This window comes from Xyrauchen texanus, chromosome 15 (genome assembly GCF_025860055.1).
Source record: "Xyrauchen texanus isolate HMW12.3.18 chromosome 15, RBS_HiC_50CHRs, whole genome shotgun sequence".
In the NCBI taxonomy this organism is placed as follows: domain Eukaryota; kingdom Metazoa; phylum Chordata; class Actinopteri; order Cypriniformes; family Catostomidae; genus Xyrauchen; species Xyrauchen texanus.
This window is the reverse complement of record NC_068290.1, coordinates 24,909,064-24,922,301: the sequence shown is the minus strand read 5'-3', so window position 1 is coordinate 24,922,301 and position 13,238 is coordinate 24,909,064. Positions and strand designations below refer to the sequence as shown.

General features: G+C 37.6%; 2 protein-coding genes across 4 annotated transcripts; both read right to left on the bottom strand.

The window, feature by feature from the left end:
* Positions 1-2,799: 2,799 nt before the first annotated feature.
* LOC127656473 (uncharacterized) lies at positions 2,800-6,971 on the bottom strand. Of its 2 annotated transcripts, none has more exons than XM_052144816.1 (2): positions 6,548-6,971; positions 2,800-4,969 (listed from the first exon to the last, which is right to left on the bottom strand). In XM_052144816.1, the coding sequence occupies exons 1-2, from the start codon at positions 6,842-6,844 to the stop codon at positions 3,713-3,715; spliced, it is 1,554 nt and encodes a 517-aa protein (XP_052000776.1). In that variant the 5' UTR covers positions 6,845-6,971; the 3' UTR covers positions 2,800-3,712. The 2 variants fall into 2 exon arrangements, with proteins under 2 accessions (XP_052000776.1, XP_052000777.1); XM_052144817.1 differs by having other exon boundaries at positions 2,800-4,966.
* A 213-nt stretch (positions 6,972-7,184) lies between these two features.
* ino80e (INO80 complex subunit E) lies at positions 7,185-13,193 on the bottom strand. Of its 2 annotated transcripts, XM_052144818.1 has the most exons (8): positions 12,697-13,193; positions 12,545-12,615; positions 11,229-11,281; positions 11,072-11,144; positions 10,670-10,787; positions 10,293-10,391; positions 8,092-8,300; positions 7,256-7,391 (listed from the first exon to the last, which is right to left on the bottom strand). In XM_052144818.1, exons 1-7 carry the CDS (start codon positions 12,775-12,777, stop codon positions 8,094-8,096), a joined length of 702 nt encoding a protein of 233 aa, XP_052000778.1. In that variant the 5' UTR covers positions 12,778-13,193; the 3' UTR covers positions 7,256-7,391; positions 8,092-8,093. The 2 variants fall into 2 exon arrangements, with proteins under 2 accessions (XP_052000779.1, XP_052000778.1); XM_052144819.1 differs by lacking the exon at positions 10,293-10,391 and having other exon boundaries at positions 7,185-7,391.
* Positions 13,194-13,238: the final 45 nt, after the last annotated feature.

Below are 13,238 nucleotides of genomic sequence, written 5' to 3'. Positions count from 1 at the left end.
CTTGAAGTAAGTTTGTGTTACTGAAGTAACCAATAACATCGATAAAAGATTTATTCATGTAACGTTACAGTGTGCAACAGTTCTGGCTTTATTTTGCAAATTTATTGTTTAACCACTTCAGCTCTGCAGGATATTTTGATTTTTTTATAGAATTAGGCATATCTGAATTTAAAAGAGCGTCCTGCCCACATACATTGGAGTAAATGGATAGAAATGGTCTAATTTTACAGAAAACACTCTAAATTTCAACACAGTGGTGGAATATTGCATATATTTTATTATATTTATTCACAATGTTTTGATAAACACATATAAAATATAATATTTTTATATATTTTTTAATAATTTTATTATTGTCATTCACAAGTTTGCAATGCACTGATGTCATGTCATGATGTTATGTAGTTTGATTGTTTGCACAGTTATTATATTCAAGGACGTGTCAATGCAGACAGTGCAGATATCAAACTGGTCTTTATTCTACAGCAAGGCAGAAATCTTGGTGCAGATGCTGCATCGGTACATAACAACCTTGAAATTCTTAACCAGTCGCTCGGGAATACCAGCACAAGGCAGGGTCAGCAGCAGTCCGTTCAGCAGTCGGGGCAGAGTCAAACAGTGGACCAAGATATGGCCAGGTTTCAGTTTTGCAGTCATGACAATGACAAAACAGCAACATTTTATTTAGCATGCATTTACAATACAACAATAAATTTGCAAAATAAAGCCAGAACTGTTGCACACTGTAACGTTACATGAATAAAACTTTTATCGATGTTATTGGTTACTTCAGTAACACGAACTTACTTCAAGCTGCCTTGAAGGACAAGAGGAGGAGGAAGATGATGCCGCTCCGTGTCTCTCCTGAGAGCTCATCTTTACAGACTGATCGAAGACGATTATTAGACGATCGAAGGTCTCATATAATATTAAATTATATAATTATAGGTCAAATATTATTTACATATTGTTAGTAAGTAATACAACAAAGCACGACGTATTGCATAACTACAAATCACCGCAAGAGCTTTCCAATATGCGCGCCACTGAGTGACGTCTGTACATCCGGGTCAGAGAGCACCTGTCCATCAAAAGCTCACTATCCAATCAGAGTAGATCACTGTTAAGCCCACCCCCACGATAGGTTTGTCTCAAAACAGCAAACCAAAAACTGCGAAGCTTAAGCGAAATCTGTGGCAATGTATTCAGAATCCATGATTTGCGAAAACGAATCTTTGAAAAACATTAACAAAAAATGAAGCATATTTGAAGAGCCTGTTAAATTCGTGCGACTGAGTTCATTTTTTTCATTTTAATTGTGTTTTTCTTCTTTTGTAATGGAATATTTTTGATAGTTTCTGAAAAAGTTATGTTCAGTTTTATAAAGTTACATTCATTATTATTGACACAATCGTAATTCCATAGTTTCATGGCGGGTAACGTACTGTGCTCCAAAACATTGGTGCTGATTGGCCCAAGAGGAGTCCTATGCGCCAATGAACGCTATCTATCGATCTGCGCTCGATTGCTCTTCCTTCATCCTCCAACTACCCGGATGTCTGTCTCAGTAACTTGAAATTGAATTTGAGAACTGAATCTGAATTGTGAGAAGTGAATGTGAAGATATATAGAGAGTTTAATTTTCAGCGAGGATCACATTTTATTGGACTTCAGTTCCAAACGAATAAATTCAATTTCAAATGATACAATTCAGATTCAGTTTTTGAATAAATTCAATTTTAATTAAACAATACAATTTCAAATTATGTGATTCAAATTCAGTTTTTCAATGCAATTATTCAAGTTTAGCCATTCAAATTCAAATATAAATGGTTCAAATTCAGTTTCTGGTGGCACATATTTCAGCCGCGTGTGCGGAGTGCAGTGTCCAACATTCCATACTGTTTTGACGGTTGAAAAAGTACATCATCCGTGTACTCGTATTACACTTCTTTTTTAGCATTTTCAGTGCAAACATACTACTCGCACTACTTACACTTCAAAATTATGTAAAATTGTACAGAAGTGGGCAGTTTCGGATGCACCTACAGTTCCTTGAACACACCAACTAAGTTGTCAAAATGGAATATGTGATTGCACAGTCTATTATAAGCTTTTCAGATTAATTTAAACAGTAAAAATAAATATGAAATCACTTGCATTGCATAGACCTAAAGAGCTGAAATATTCTTTTAAAAATCATAATGTGTGTTCTGCAGAAGAAAGTCACACACATCTAGGATGGCATGAAGGTGAGTAAATTACGAGAGAACTTTCTCAAACTATGGTTGAACTATACCTTGAACAAATATTATTTACTCAACAGCTATAGTAAAAAAAATAGGAAGATATTGGAATTGTAGTTTGGGGCTATAATTTTCAAAATATATTCTAATTGTTTTTTTAACTAGGTGTTTGAAACCAACTTACATAACCACTGCTAGATAAAATGCACATTTGTATGGTCAAAATGGTAACAAATACCCCAGTCTCCTCTATGACATGTGAATCAGATGTTTATTGTAACAGTCATATATGTTGCTTGGAACTGCATCCAAGACTTTCACCCACTGTTGCACTTGTGTATATGATTGATTGACAATAAAGGGATTTTGATGTGAAACCTGGGCATGACTTATTGCAAATGTGTAAAAGGTGATGGTGCATACATACAGTATATATTTACCTTGACTTTGTACATTTCTTTTGTTTATGTTCCCCATTCATATTCACTGTACATTACCTTGAAGAGGGGTCTCTCTGATTTAACACATGACACAGAGCACAACTCAGTCACAGAGGAAGCTTTATTGCAGCATATAAACCATGACACAGCAAGGCCATTGCATGTCTGTTTAAATTACATACACATTTCAACATCTTTTTTAGACTTGACATGAAAATTAAAACAGCTTGAAACTTACAAATCGCCTTGCACCTTCCATCTCCAAATCAGACCTATAGTCTGCTCAGTACATCGCAGCTCAAAAACATAACCTTAAAGGGTTAGTTCACCCAAAAATGAAAATGCTCTCATCATTTACTCACCCTCATGCCATCCTAGATGTGAATGTCTCTCTTGTGCTGAACACAAACAAAGAGTTTTAGAAGAATATTTCAGTTCTCTAGGGCCACACAATGCAAGTGAAATCTGTCTTCAGAAGTGATATGATAGGTGTGGGTAAGAAACAGATAAAGTCCTTTTTTTAACTATAAATCTCCTTCTGAAAATGGAAATTTATAGTAAAAAGGATTTAAATATTGATCTGTTTCTCACCCACACCTATCATATTGCTTCTGAAGATATGGATTTAACCCCTGGAGTCTTATGGATTACTTTTATGCTGCCTTCGTGTTATTTTTAGAGGTTAAAAGGTCTGGACACAATTCACTTGCATTGTGTGGATCTACAGAACTGAAACATTCTTCTAAAAATCATTGTGTTCAGCAGAAGAAAGAACGTCCTACACATCTGGGTTGGCATTATAGTGAATAATTTAAATTTTGGGTAAACTATCCCTTTAACAAAATGTTAAGGTTGGATGTAGGTCCACCTGTCTGTTTTAAGGCATAATGTTAAAACAGTAGTTTCATGATGTCACGAGTCATATCCACATGCCATATGGTTATTATTTGGTGTACGGTCAGCAAGACACTATTTGTAGTATACTAATATGTTAATAAAGTAACAGGCACATACACACATTTACATCTATTCACCAGCCACTTCAGATGGCTGCACTTCAAGTGTTTGCAATTCAGATGATTCCCCCAAACTCCCTCCAAAAGCTTCCAGCACATTTGCTAGTGTATTCTCCACCACCCCCCCAACGATGGCCATAACCATGTTGAAAAGGTGGCCCACCCCTCTTCCACTTCTCCAGGTAAGTGTTCCTATCCCACAACCCACTGATGACACCTGCTGGCCCATTTCTGAGCTCAATGCACACAGGTAATCCACCATCTGATCCCAGACAGACCCAAGCACCATCTTGCCGAACCCTAAACCATTGCCCACTGTGCCCATCAAAATACCAAGGGTATCACATGCCAGTGTGCCTGTGCCTACAATTCCATCCTGGAATGCCAGGAGCAGACTGCTGGCTAACAGACTGAGACAGGAGTAGAGAGTGCACACACTCAGTTCCCCAGTCAGATACAGAGAGTTTAAAACACACAAAACCCCAGATGACACTCCTGAGCCCAAGTTGTTGACCAAAGTGAAACTGTCTCCAGGCACAGAGGCTAGAACACCCAGCTCTTCCTGTAGAACATATGTGAGGTCGGAGGGAAGGTTAGTGACCGTGATTACGATGGGAGAGAAAGGGGTGTACAGAAGAGAGATGGTGGAAGACAAAATGTAGAGCAGGGCACTTCCAGACTCTGAATTCTCAGTGTCATTGGTGCTCTCCTGAAGGTCCATCTCTGACTTCAAGGAAGACGTGTAGCTTTGGGCTTCACCGTTGACATGCTGTGATGTAATTTCCTCATTTCCGTAGTCTGATGTACCTTCTTCCTGACTGTTGTGCTTCTCACTCTGTCCATCTGAGCTGTGTTTTTTCAAGAGCAACATAATCTCCTCTTCTCTCTGGCCTCCTATTTCACCACAGCCTCCTGAAAACAGCCCTTTAACTCCTATCAACTCCTCTAACACTTCAACACTCACCACCCTCAACTCCTCCTCCTTCGCTAGCCCAATACTGAAACTGTCATGCCCATCAGAACCAGCACAACAAACTGCTGACCATAACACTTTCCCCCCACACTCACTAAACCCTACAACACCACTCTGCACATAAATTTCCCCACTTGTCTTAGAACACATCGGTATGGCCGAGCTACGTATTAGCCCCGCTGTCAGAGCGTCCCACTCCAGGAGAGGGGAGTATGATCTTTCATCTGTGATTCCTGTGTAAAGAGCTGGGATGGCCACTGGGGAACCTTCATTGATCTCTTCTTCGATATCCTGCTGATGCATTTGAAAGAGACAAAAACAAGTGATAAAAAACTCATCATTTAACAAGCTCATGTTATTCCAAACCTGTATGACTTACTCTGTAGAAGAGAGTTGTTAATCAGAATGTTAGCCATAGTCACCATTCATTTTCATTGCATCCTTTTTCTAAAAAATTAAAATCAATGGTGACTGAGACTGAACATTCTGCCTAACATTTTTCTTTTGTGTTCCACAGGAGGAGGGGGAAAAAAGTCATTCAAGTATGGAACAACACAGGGGTGAGTAAATTGACAGAATTTTCATTTATAGGAGAATTATCCCTTTAATTATTTAGATGCATATGTGTAAAATGTTCTTTACATAAGTTTTTTAAAGACCAAGAATATAATATTAGCACAGTGGTTGACAGAGCAGAATGAGATGTTTGTCTTGGGGTGTGACTCAGTGAAACAACCTGTTCGGAGTCTGTTTCTAGCAGTTTCAGTGAGCCACCACATTAATTAAATGCAGCCAGACTGTCTTAGTGGTTATTTTGCATTTTCTAGTGCATTTTTATTTCCATTCCATCCTTTTGCATCTTTTGTACTTGGATACAGCAATTAGCAATGATCCGTGAAATGCTTAATGAGATTCTTCTCTTTCGCTTGACTTGATGTCCATTTGCATGTCAGCAGAAATTCGAATGGATGTTGTTCAGCAAAATCTCTCTCATCAAATTTCATACATATTTAACCTATACGCTTACCGGCCACTTTATTAAGAGCACCTGTACACCTACTTATTCGTGCAATTATCTAATCAGCCAATCTTGTGGCAGCAGTGCAATGCATAAAATCATGCGGATAGGGGTCAGGAGTTTCAGTTAATGTTCACATCAACCATCAGAATGGGGAAGAAAATGCGATCGCAGTGATTTTGACTGTGGCATAATTGTTGGTGCCAGACGGGCTGGTTTGAGTATTTCTGTAACTGTTGATCTCCTGGCATTTTCATGTACAACAGTCTCTAGATTTATTCAGAATAGTGCCAAAAACATAAAACACCAGTGAGCGGCAGTTCTGTGGATGGAAGTACATTTTTGATGAGAGAGGTCAATGGAGAATGGCCAGACTGGTTCGTGCTGACAGAAAGTCTACGGTAACTCTGATTATAACTCTGTACAATTGCAGTGAGCAGAATAGCATCTCAGAATGCACAACACATTGAACCTTGAGGCAGATGGTCTATAAAAGCAGAAGACCACGTCTGGCACTTTATTAGGATCAAAATGTTCCTAATAAAGTGCTAAGTGAGAGTATATACTCATTCTACAAACATGCCGGAGCTCCATGGGGTAATAAATAATAACATTTAAGAGGTAGTTTACCTAAAAATCATCATTTACTTTTACGTTGTTCCAAACCAATAAGACTTTCTATTCTCCATGGAACACAAAAAGAATGTTAAACAGAATGACAACCTCAGTCACCATTCATTATTATTGTATGGAAAAAAGATGCAATAAAAGTGAATGGTTACTGAGGCATTTATTTTTTGTGTTCCAAAAGAAAGACTGACTGAAGAACAGAATAACAGGAAGACTTGCCTCACCTTACTGAGCTCTCCTCTGCCCCATCCATTAGTCAGGCTGAGGTGAAGGGCTGTATAAACGGCGGTCTGGCAGTTAGTGTTATAGAGTGATGCAAAAGGTCGTCCGGTCAGATGTCTGTGACACCTCTGCTCCAAACCCAGTTCAGACAGTGATTGTGGTGGTGTGCCTTTGAAAAAGCACTCTTGACAACGGAGGAACCCTGGATCAAGGACCGTGTCTGTACTTGCCCCTTCTAAAACAGCATGAAACAGCACTGCAGACACACACACAGCGAGTCTAGGCAAAGCTAACAGCATGGCCAAAGCCCTCAGTACAGTAAAGCAGACAGCAGCTAACGGTACTGAACTAGCAGTTACACAAACAAGACCCTGCTAGACTGCCCCCCCACCCTCTCTCTCTCTCTCTCTCCCTCTCCTAACCAGCCCTCCCTTTCTAAATTACAATTTTGACTACATCTCGTCTTTGTATTGCTATAATGTTTGCAAACCAGTACACACACCTATCACACACCTTAATGACTACCTGTATGTCAGCATTCCCTAACATCTACACACAGCTATTCTTTACAGTTTCTGTTTTTTTATTTTTCAAACACAAAATAACATTCTGATGCTGTGTGCATGCCAAATAGAGGATATGTTCAGTGAGCAATAACCAACTGTATGCATGTACAGTACAATTTTGTAAAAACTCAAACTAAATGAATACGATGATGAAGACCATAATAACATCAAAGAAGAGGTATAGATTTAAACATTTTAATTAAATCATTTTTACACAGTAAAAACAGATGTAATTAAACAAAATGTTTTGAAATGTTTTGCTTGCAGTGTCATCTGGCACCTGTGTGAAGAAAACAGAACACATTTTAATTGCTTGTTAAAATAAACCTTTTTTGCTTCTAAATATATAGACTTTTTACTTTTTTTACAGTTCTTTTTACAAAGCTTACTGAGGTTTCTACAGATTTTGGGAATATTACTTTTTTTAAATATATTAAATATGTTTAAATATTTTATGTTCAATATGAGTGTGTGTGTGCATGTTCCATGATCACATAGCAACAGTTCTCCAAAGGCATTTATGTGCTTGGTGGAAATATGGGTGTGGCTTTCTCAGTCTGTCTTGTTTTTGTCTCTGTTCTGCTCGCCCACTCTCTCTTTCCCCCCTTCTCATTTTATAAATACAGTCAGGTGAATTCTACGACACTAAAATTACTGCACACGTTCACATTTACAGATGAACTGCAGCTCAGCAGTCTTTAAACAATGCAACTATCCAGTATTCATGATGAGTCAGAGGTTTTTAGGAAACTCAATCTGTTACACAACCAAAGGTCTCTGCCAACACACAGATTCAGCAACCTCTGTGTGTGTGCCATCTAATATTCTTTGCAAGATCTCCTTGTCAGGCAATAACAGATTCAGTCTGATATAGCCTGAAAAAGAGATCTTGAAGGGACTATAAAAGCTGGAGCTAATAATATACAATAAATAACCAGGAAAAAGATGTTTAAATGGACAACGTTAATAGACGCCTTCACCTTCACTCATTGGGTATGTCAATGACTAGCTCTGCCTCGTCCCCTTCTCCTCTCTCATCCTCTCCTCTGTCACTCTCTCCATCGCTCTCTCCCTCCTCATCGGCTGCATCTTCACTCAGCATCTGCTGTGGGACCCAGCTGAACGGCCCACTCGTAGCTCCAGCTGCACCACTGCCTGCAGGGTAATTAGAAGTCAGCGGGCCTACCACCTAAATAAGAGCAGAGAGAAAATCAGAGAGAGAGTTTTGTTATTAGGGGGACTGCAAGATTGGTTAGAATATTGATTCGTTCAGCTAAAAATGAAAAATCTGTCAAATTTACAATATAATGTCAGCTCAAAGTGACCAAATCTGTCAAGCTCTAAAAAAGTCAGATAAAATCCACCATAAAAGTAGTACATACTACATGTGTGACATGCATCTCCATCTATTGAAATATGATGCCACATTTAAGCCGCCATTTTCACTGCATCCGACAAACGACAGACAATAGACCCAAAGTCGTTTAATTTCCAATGGAGAGTTGCACCGGGGACGCATTGGGATCCGACCATCTGCGGATGTGGAATCTTCGGATCCAATTTGAGATTTGGATGCGTTGAAATATTTCAACTTGTGTGATTAATTGAGCATATGCAACCGCCTGACTGGATGTAATGTATTAATTCAAAACTATGAGCACGAAGTGAGAAATTTTAAAATAAATTTGTCCTAAACTTTACTCTACACGATTGCTACTTCTGTATATTGAAAGATTATAAATGTATAAGTCAGAAACAATCATTTGCTTTGCAAATACATCACAAAAAGCATTTGTAATTACAGTAAATGTGTGATATAATGTGTCATTTATTTCTACACATGCATAGCCTTAATATTTCTTTCTATTTGCTAAATTATTGTTGTTGTTAATTATCATAATAATGATAAAAACAGTATTAACAGATAATAATGATAATGAATACTGGGTGAATATTAATAATACATTTCACTGAATTCATCCATCTGCTGCAGAAAATCAAACTGCAGTAATATCATTCTGAAGTTGGGTAGCAAACCTTTGGGTATTAACGAGCAAATTGACAGTTCATCACGACTGCCATTAGGGGGAGAAATACAACAGTCAGATGAAAAGGTGCCTTAAAGTGATAATTCACCCAAAAATTTAAATTCTCTCATCATTTACTTACCCTCATACCATCCCAGATGTGTTTGACATTCTTTCTTTAGCAGAACACAAACAAGGATTTTTAGAAGAATATATAAGCTCTTCAAGCTCACAATGCAAATAAATGGTGGCCAGACCTTTGTAGCTCCAAAAATAACATAAAAGGAAACATAAAAGTAATCCATCTGACTCCAGTGGTTAAATCTACGTCTTCAGCAGTGATATGATATCTGTGGGTGAGAAATATATTTCAGTTTTTTTTTTTTTTTAACTATTTTACTACTTTCACTTTCAGATGTGAACAATCAGCATATGTGACTTTCAGATGTAAAAGTGGAGATTTAGAGTAAAAAAGGACTTAAATATTGATCTGCTTCTCATCCACACCGACCATATCACTTCTTAAGATATGGATTTAACCACTAGAGTCATATGAATTACTTTTATGTTTCCTTTACGTGATTATTGGAACTTAAAAGTTGTGGACACCATTCACTTGTATTGTATGGATCTACAGAGCTGAAATATTCTTCTAAAAATATTAATTTGTAATCAGCAGATTAAAAAAAAGTCACACATCTGGGATGGCATGAGGGTGAGTAAATGATGATAGAGTTTTCATTTTTGGGTGAACTATTCCTTTCAGGCATATTGCCTAAACGCAGCATATTAGAATGAATGCAGACAAATGTGAAATTTGAGAGCTCAAGTGGAGGGCAAGATTTTTCAGTCTGTTTGTCAAAAATTTCACTGTATATCTTTAGAAGGCTCTTTTATACTGCTCAAGCGGAATTAACAATTTTTATGGTATTTTTATTTGCTTGTCCTTTTTTAAGCTTGACTGATGTGGATGCATAAAAGAGCAAGTAATTGTATGAAAATGTGCTGCTTGAAATTCTCTTTACAGGTTTGGAATGAGAGTAAATAGATGACAGAATTTTCCTTTTTATGTGAACTTTTCCTTTAAAGAACATAAAAGATACCAAAAACAGGCCATTCTTTTGCCATTGCCAGCCTCTCTGTCACTCTCTCACCTTCCCTGAACCGTCTTTCCTGTGTTTTGCCAGTTTTGGTTTTCTCTCTTTCTTCACTCGCTCAGCAGAGGGAGCCAAATACTCAGGAGGGAAGGGCAACTGCTCAGCCCACAATCAACCACACCCAACAATAACAACCAATCCCATACACACACCCAGAGTGCCCCCAGTGATGTGTGTTTGTTGAAGTCCACGTAAACCAGGTGAGGTGATAAAAACACAAAAAAAAAAGAGAAAAATGAATAGAAAGACAAATAAACAGGTGAGAAAGAGAAAGAGAAAAAAAAAAAGTATGCAAAACAATATGAGTAACTGAAAACCATGAGTGCAGCATGTATGAAATGTGTGGAGGCATTATGGAGGTGTGCCTTACTCACAGTGTTAAGATACTGTGCAGGAGCAGATGACTGGAGAGGAACCGCACCAGAGCGAGACATGAGCGAGAGATGAGGGGATGAAGATGAAGGGACGGGAGGAACTCCAGGACTCCTCCTCCTAAATAGCAGATCAATACACACTCATTTAAAACATGATTAAAACATACATAGATTAAAAAAAAATGCAACAGTAGCAGCCATGTATGCATGATAAACATTATCTTAATAGCATCTGAAAATAAATGGTGGGCATGTGCAAATCTCACAATGCCAAAATGTGAAGATTGCAAAAAATTTCAAGATCAAATTAAATAATTAAACTTTACCAGTCTTGTGACAACATGTCTAACATTTTACAACTGTCAAATCCAAGAAATAAAAATCTACTCATTGTAGACTCACTTCTTTCCTGCTTCTCTGTCTCTCTCTCTGGCTCCCTCTCCTTCACTGTCTGAGGAAACAGTGGCGTCGGAGTCTGAGGGAAGAAAACATAGAATACTGTTAAAACACAGAACAGCATACAGATTCACGAAAACTCCCACTTTCATTAGAGACCTACCAGAAGACTCTTCATCCACCCTTTCATACTGCAACAGTCTGTCCAACAGAAAACTGAGAAACAGACCACAACATTTAATCATGTGCATTCTGTGTAGTGGTCGACCGATATATAGGCGAGGCCGATAACTCGGCCGATATTCTGACTTTTTTTTTTAATTATCACCATCGGCTGACATATTTTCCAGTTTGGACAATTTTTTTCTGCTTGCATGTGAAGCGACTGAGACATGTAAACGACCAGCCACGATTTGTTTTGTTGTTACGTGCCATTGTGTTACTACAATAATAAAATGGTGTGCAACACAGTCCCATATAAATGGTCCACATATCAAAGCTGTGGCAGAAGCGTTTGAGCTCATAATGTTAAAAGTTCTCAACTGTTTCATTCTCCATCTCTCTCCTCAACAATTCCCTGTAACTTTTATCTGTCTTGTCTAATGATAAAAATGTAAATATCAATAAAACTAATACCATATACTGTCTGCAAATATGTGCATATCTCGTTTAAACAGATGTAATAAACGGCCTCACAGAACTTGAGCAGATCCAGCATCCTGTGGAACGCTCATATATCTTCCTCTGAAGCACGTATTCTAACAGTATCTCCTCAACAGTTCCCTTAAACATTTTAATGATAAAAGGAATATATCAATAAAACTTCTACTATATACCATCTGCAAATATGCTGATATCTCGTTTAAACAGATGTAATTCATGAAACCTCACAAAAATTCAGCGTTTTCTTCCCGTTGAGTGGTCATCTAATATCTTCCTCTGAAGTGCGTATTCTATCAGCCAGAATCAAAAACTTCAGGATCAGGATCAAAAGTTCCTCTGATTCACAAATCATGATGGTCACTCCGTGACAATCTAAGCCGGCGATCCAGGCCACTAACGGGATTGCTAACGTGAACATGCCATCGATGGTTGCTGGATTACTGTTATTTCCTTCTTCCTAATTTATTAACTATTTCTTCAAGTGCAAATAAATTACTAAAATTTGAGAACTAAAGAGAAATCTGAAGAAACTGCTATCTACCATTTGAAATAAAATATTATGGTTTAGTTTTGTGTGAAATTGAGTAAATATAGTGCTAAATAAGAGTTTATTATTTATATATAAGCAATTTTATGTTTGTTATTTACTATATTAAATTGTGTGATATATCAGTATTGTATCGGCCTATCAGACATGCTGCTCTCTGGATAACAGCATCGGCCATTAAAAACCCCATATCGGTGGACCACTAATTCCATGGGTCATTACAAAACAAGGATAATAAGATCAAGCATTTCATTTATAGCAATTTGTACCTTTTGTCTCTAGAAACTTTTAATAGTTTCCTCTGAGCTCTTCTAAGCTCCTCCTGAAAACACTCTTGCTCCTGAACAGAGAAAGAAGAGGGTTAACATCAAATCTAACAATGCTAATAAAAAGCAACACAGAACAAAAATTAAATACTCACATATACCAGAAACTTCAACTTGCGTTTGAGATTCTTGTATTTTCTCTTATAATCCACTTCTACCTCAGCTTGACCATTCATTTTTAATTCTTAATAGAAGATACATAAGACATATGAATATATTTATATATAAATAAACGATTCCAGGTGGGATCCAGGCTTTATCCGGCTTCCAGACTTAAAATGTACTGTTACCCCCTAACAGTCAATGTCTATATTTGTCCAGAAAGATGTCAGAGACTTGAACTGGTTAAAACTGCTACTGCTCTGTTATTTAAGCTAACGCTACCTGATAGTAGCCCTAAAGCTAAAGAATGAATAAAGGATGTGTTTATCCTGTCATATCAAGATACCGACCAAGAAAACGACTATGCAATAATCCAGTATGCGAACCTCATTTACAAATCTAGGAGAGTTAATAATAAGCACTTATTACACACATTCCAATTACACGGTTGAGTAAACCGCAACGTTCTCTTTGTTTACTTCCGCTTTCAGCATTCTATACACCGGAAATGGGGTTTTAGGCAAAAACGAATAGC

Bases quoted from the DNA above. Each gene is read 5' to 3' on its own strand.
- ino80e (XM_052144818.1), bottom strand. From the start codon at position 12,777: ATGAATGGTCAAGCTGAGGTAGAAGTGGATTATAAGAGAAAATACAAG. The intron at 10,788-11,071 runs GTGAGTCTACAA...TCTGCTATTTAG, and splicing joins GACAGAGAAGCAGGAAAGAA to GAGGAGGAGTCCTGGAGTTC. The intron at 10,392-10,669 runs GTGAGTAAGGCA...TGGGCTGAGCAG, and splicing joins CTGCACAGTATCTTAACACT to TTGCCCTTCCCTCCTGAGTA.
- LOC127656473 (XM_052144816.1), bottom strand. From the start codon at position 6,844: ATGCTGTTAGCTTTGCCTAGACTCGCTGTGTGTGTGTCTGCAGTGCTG. The intron at 4,970-6,547 runs GTGAGGCAAGTC...CAAATGCATCAG, and splicing joins GCAGAGGAGAGCTCAGTAAG to CAGGATATCGAAGAAGAGAT.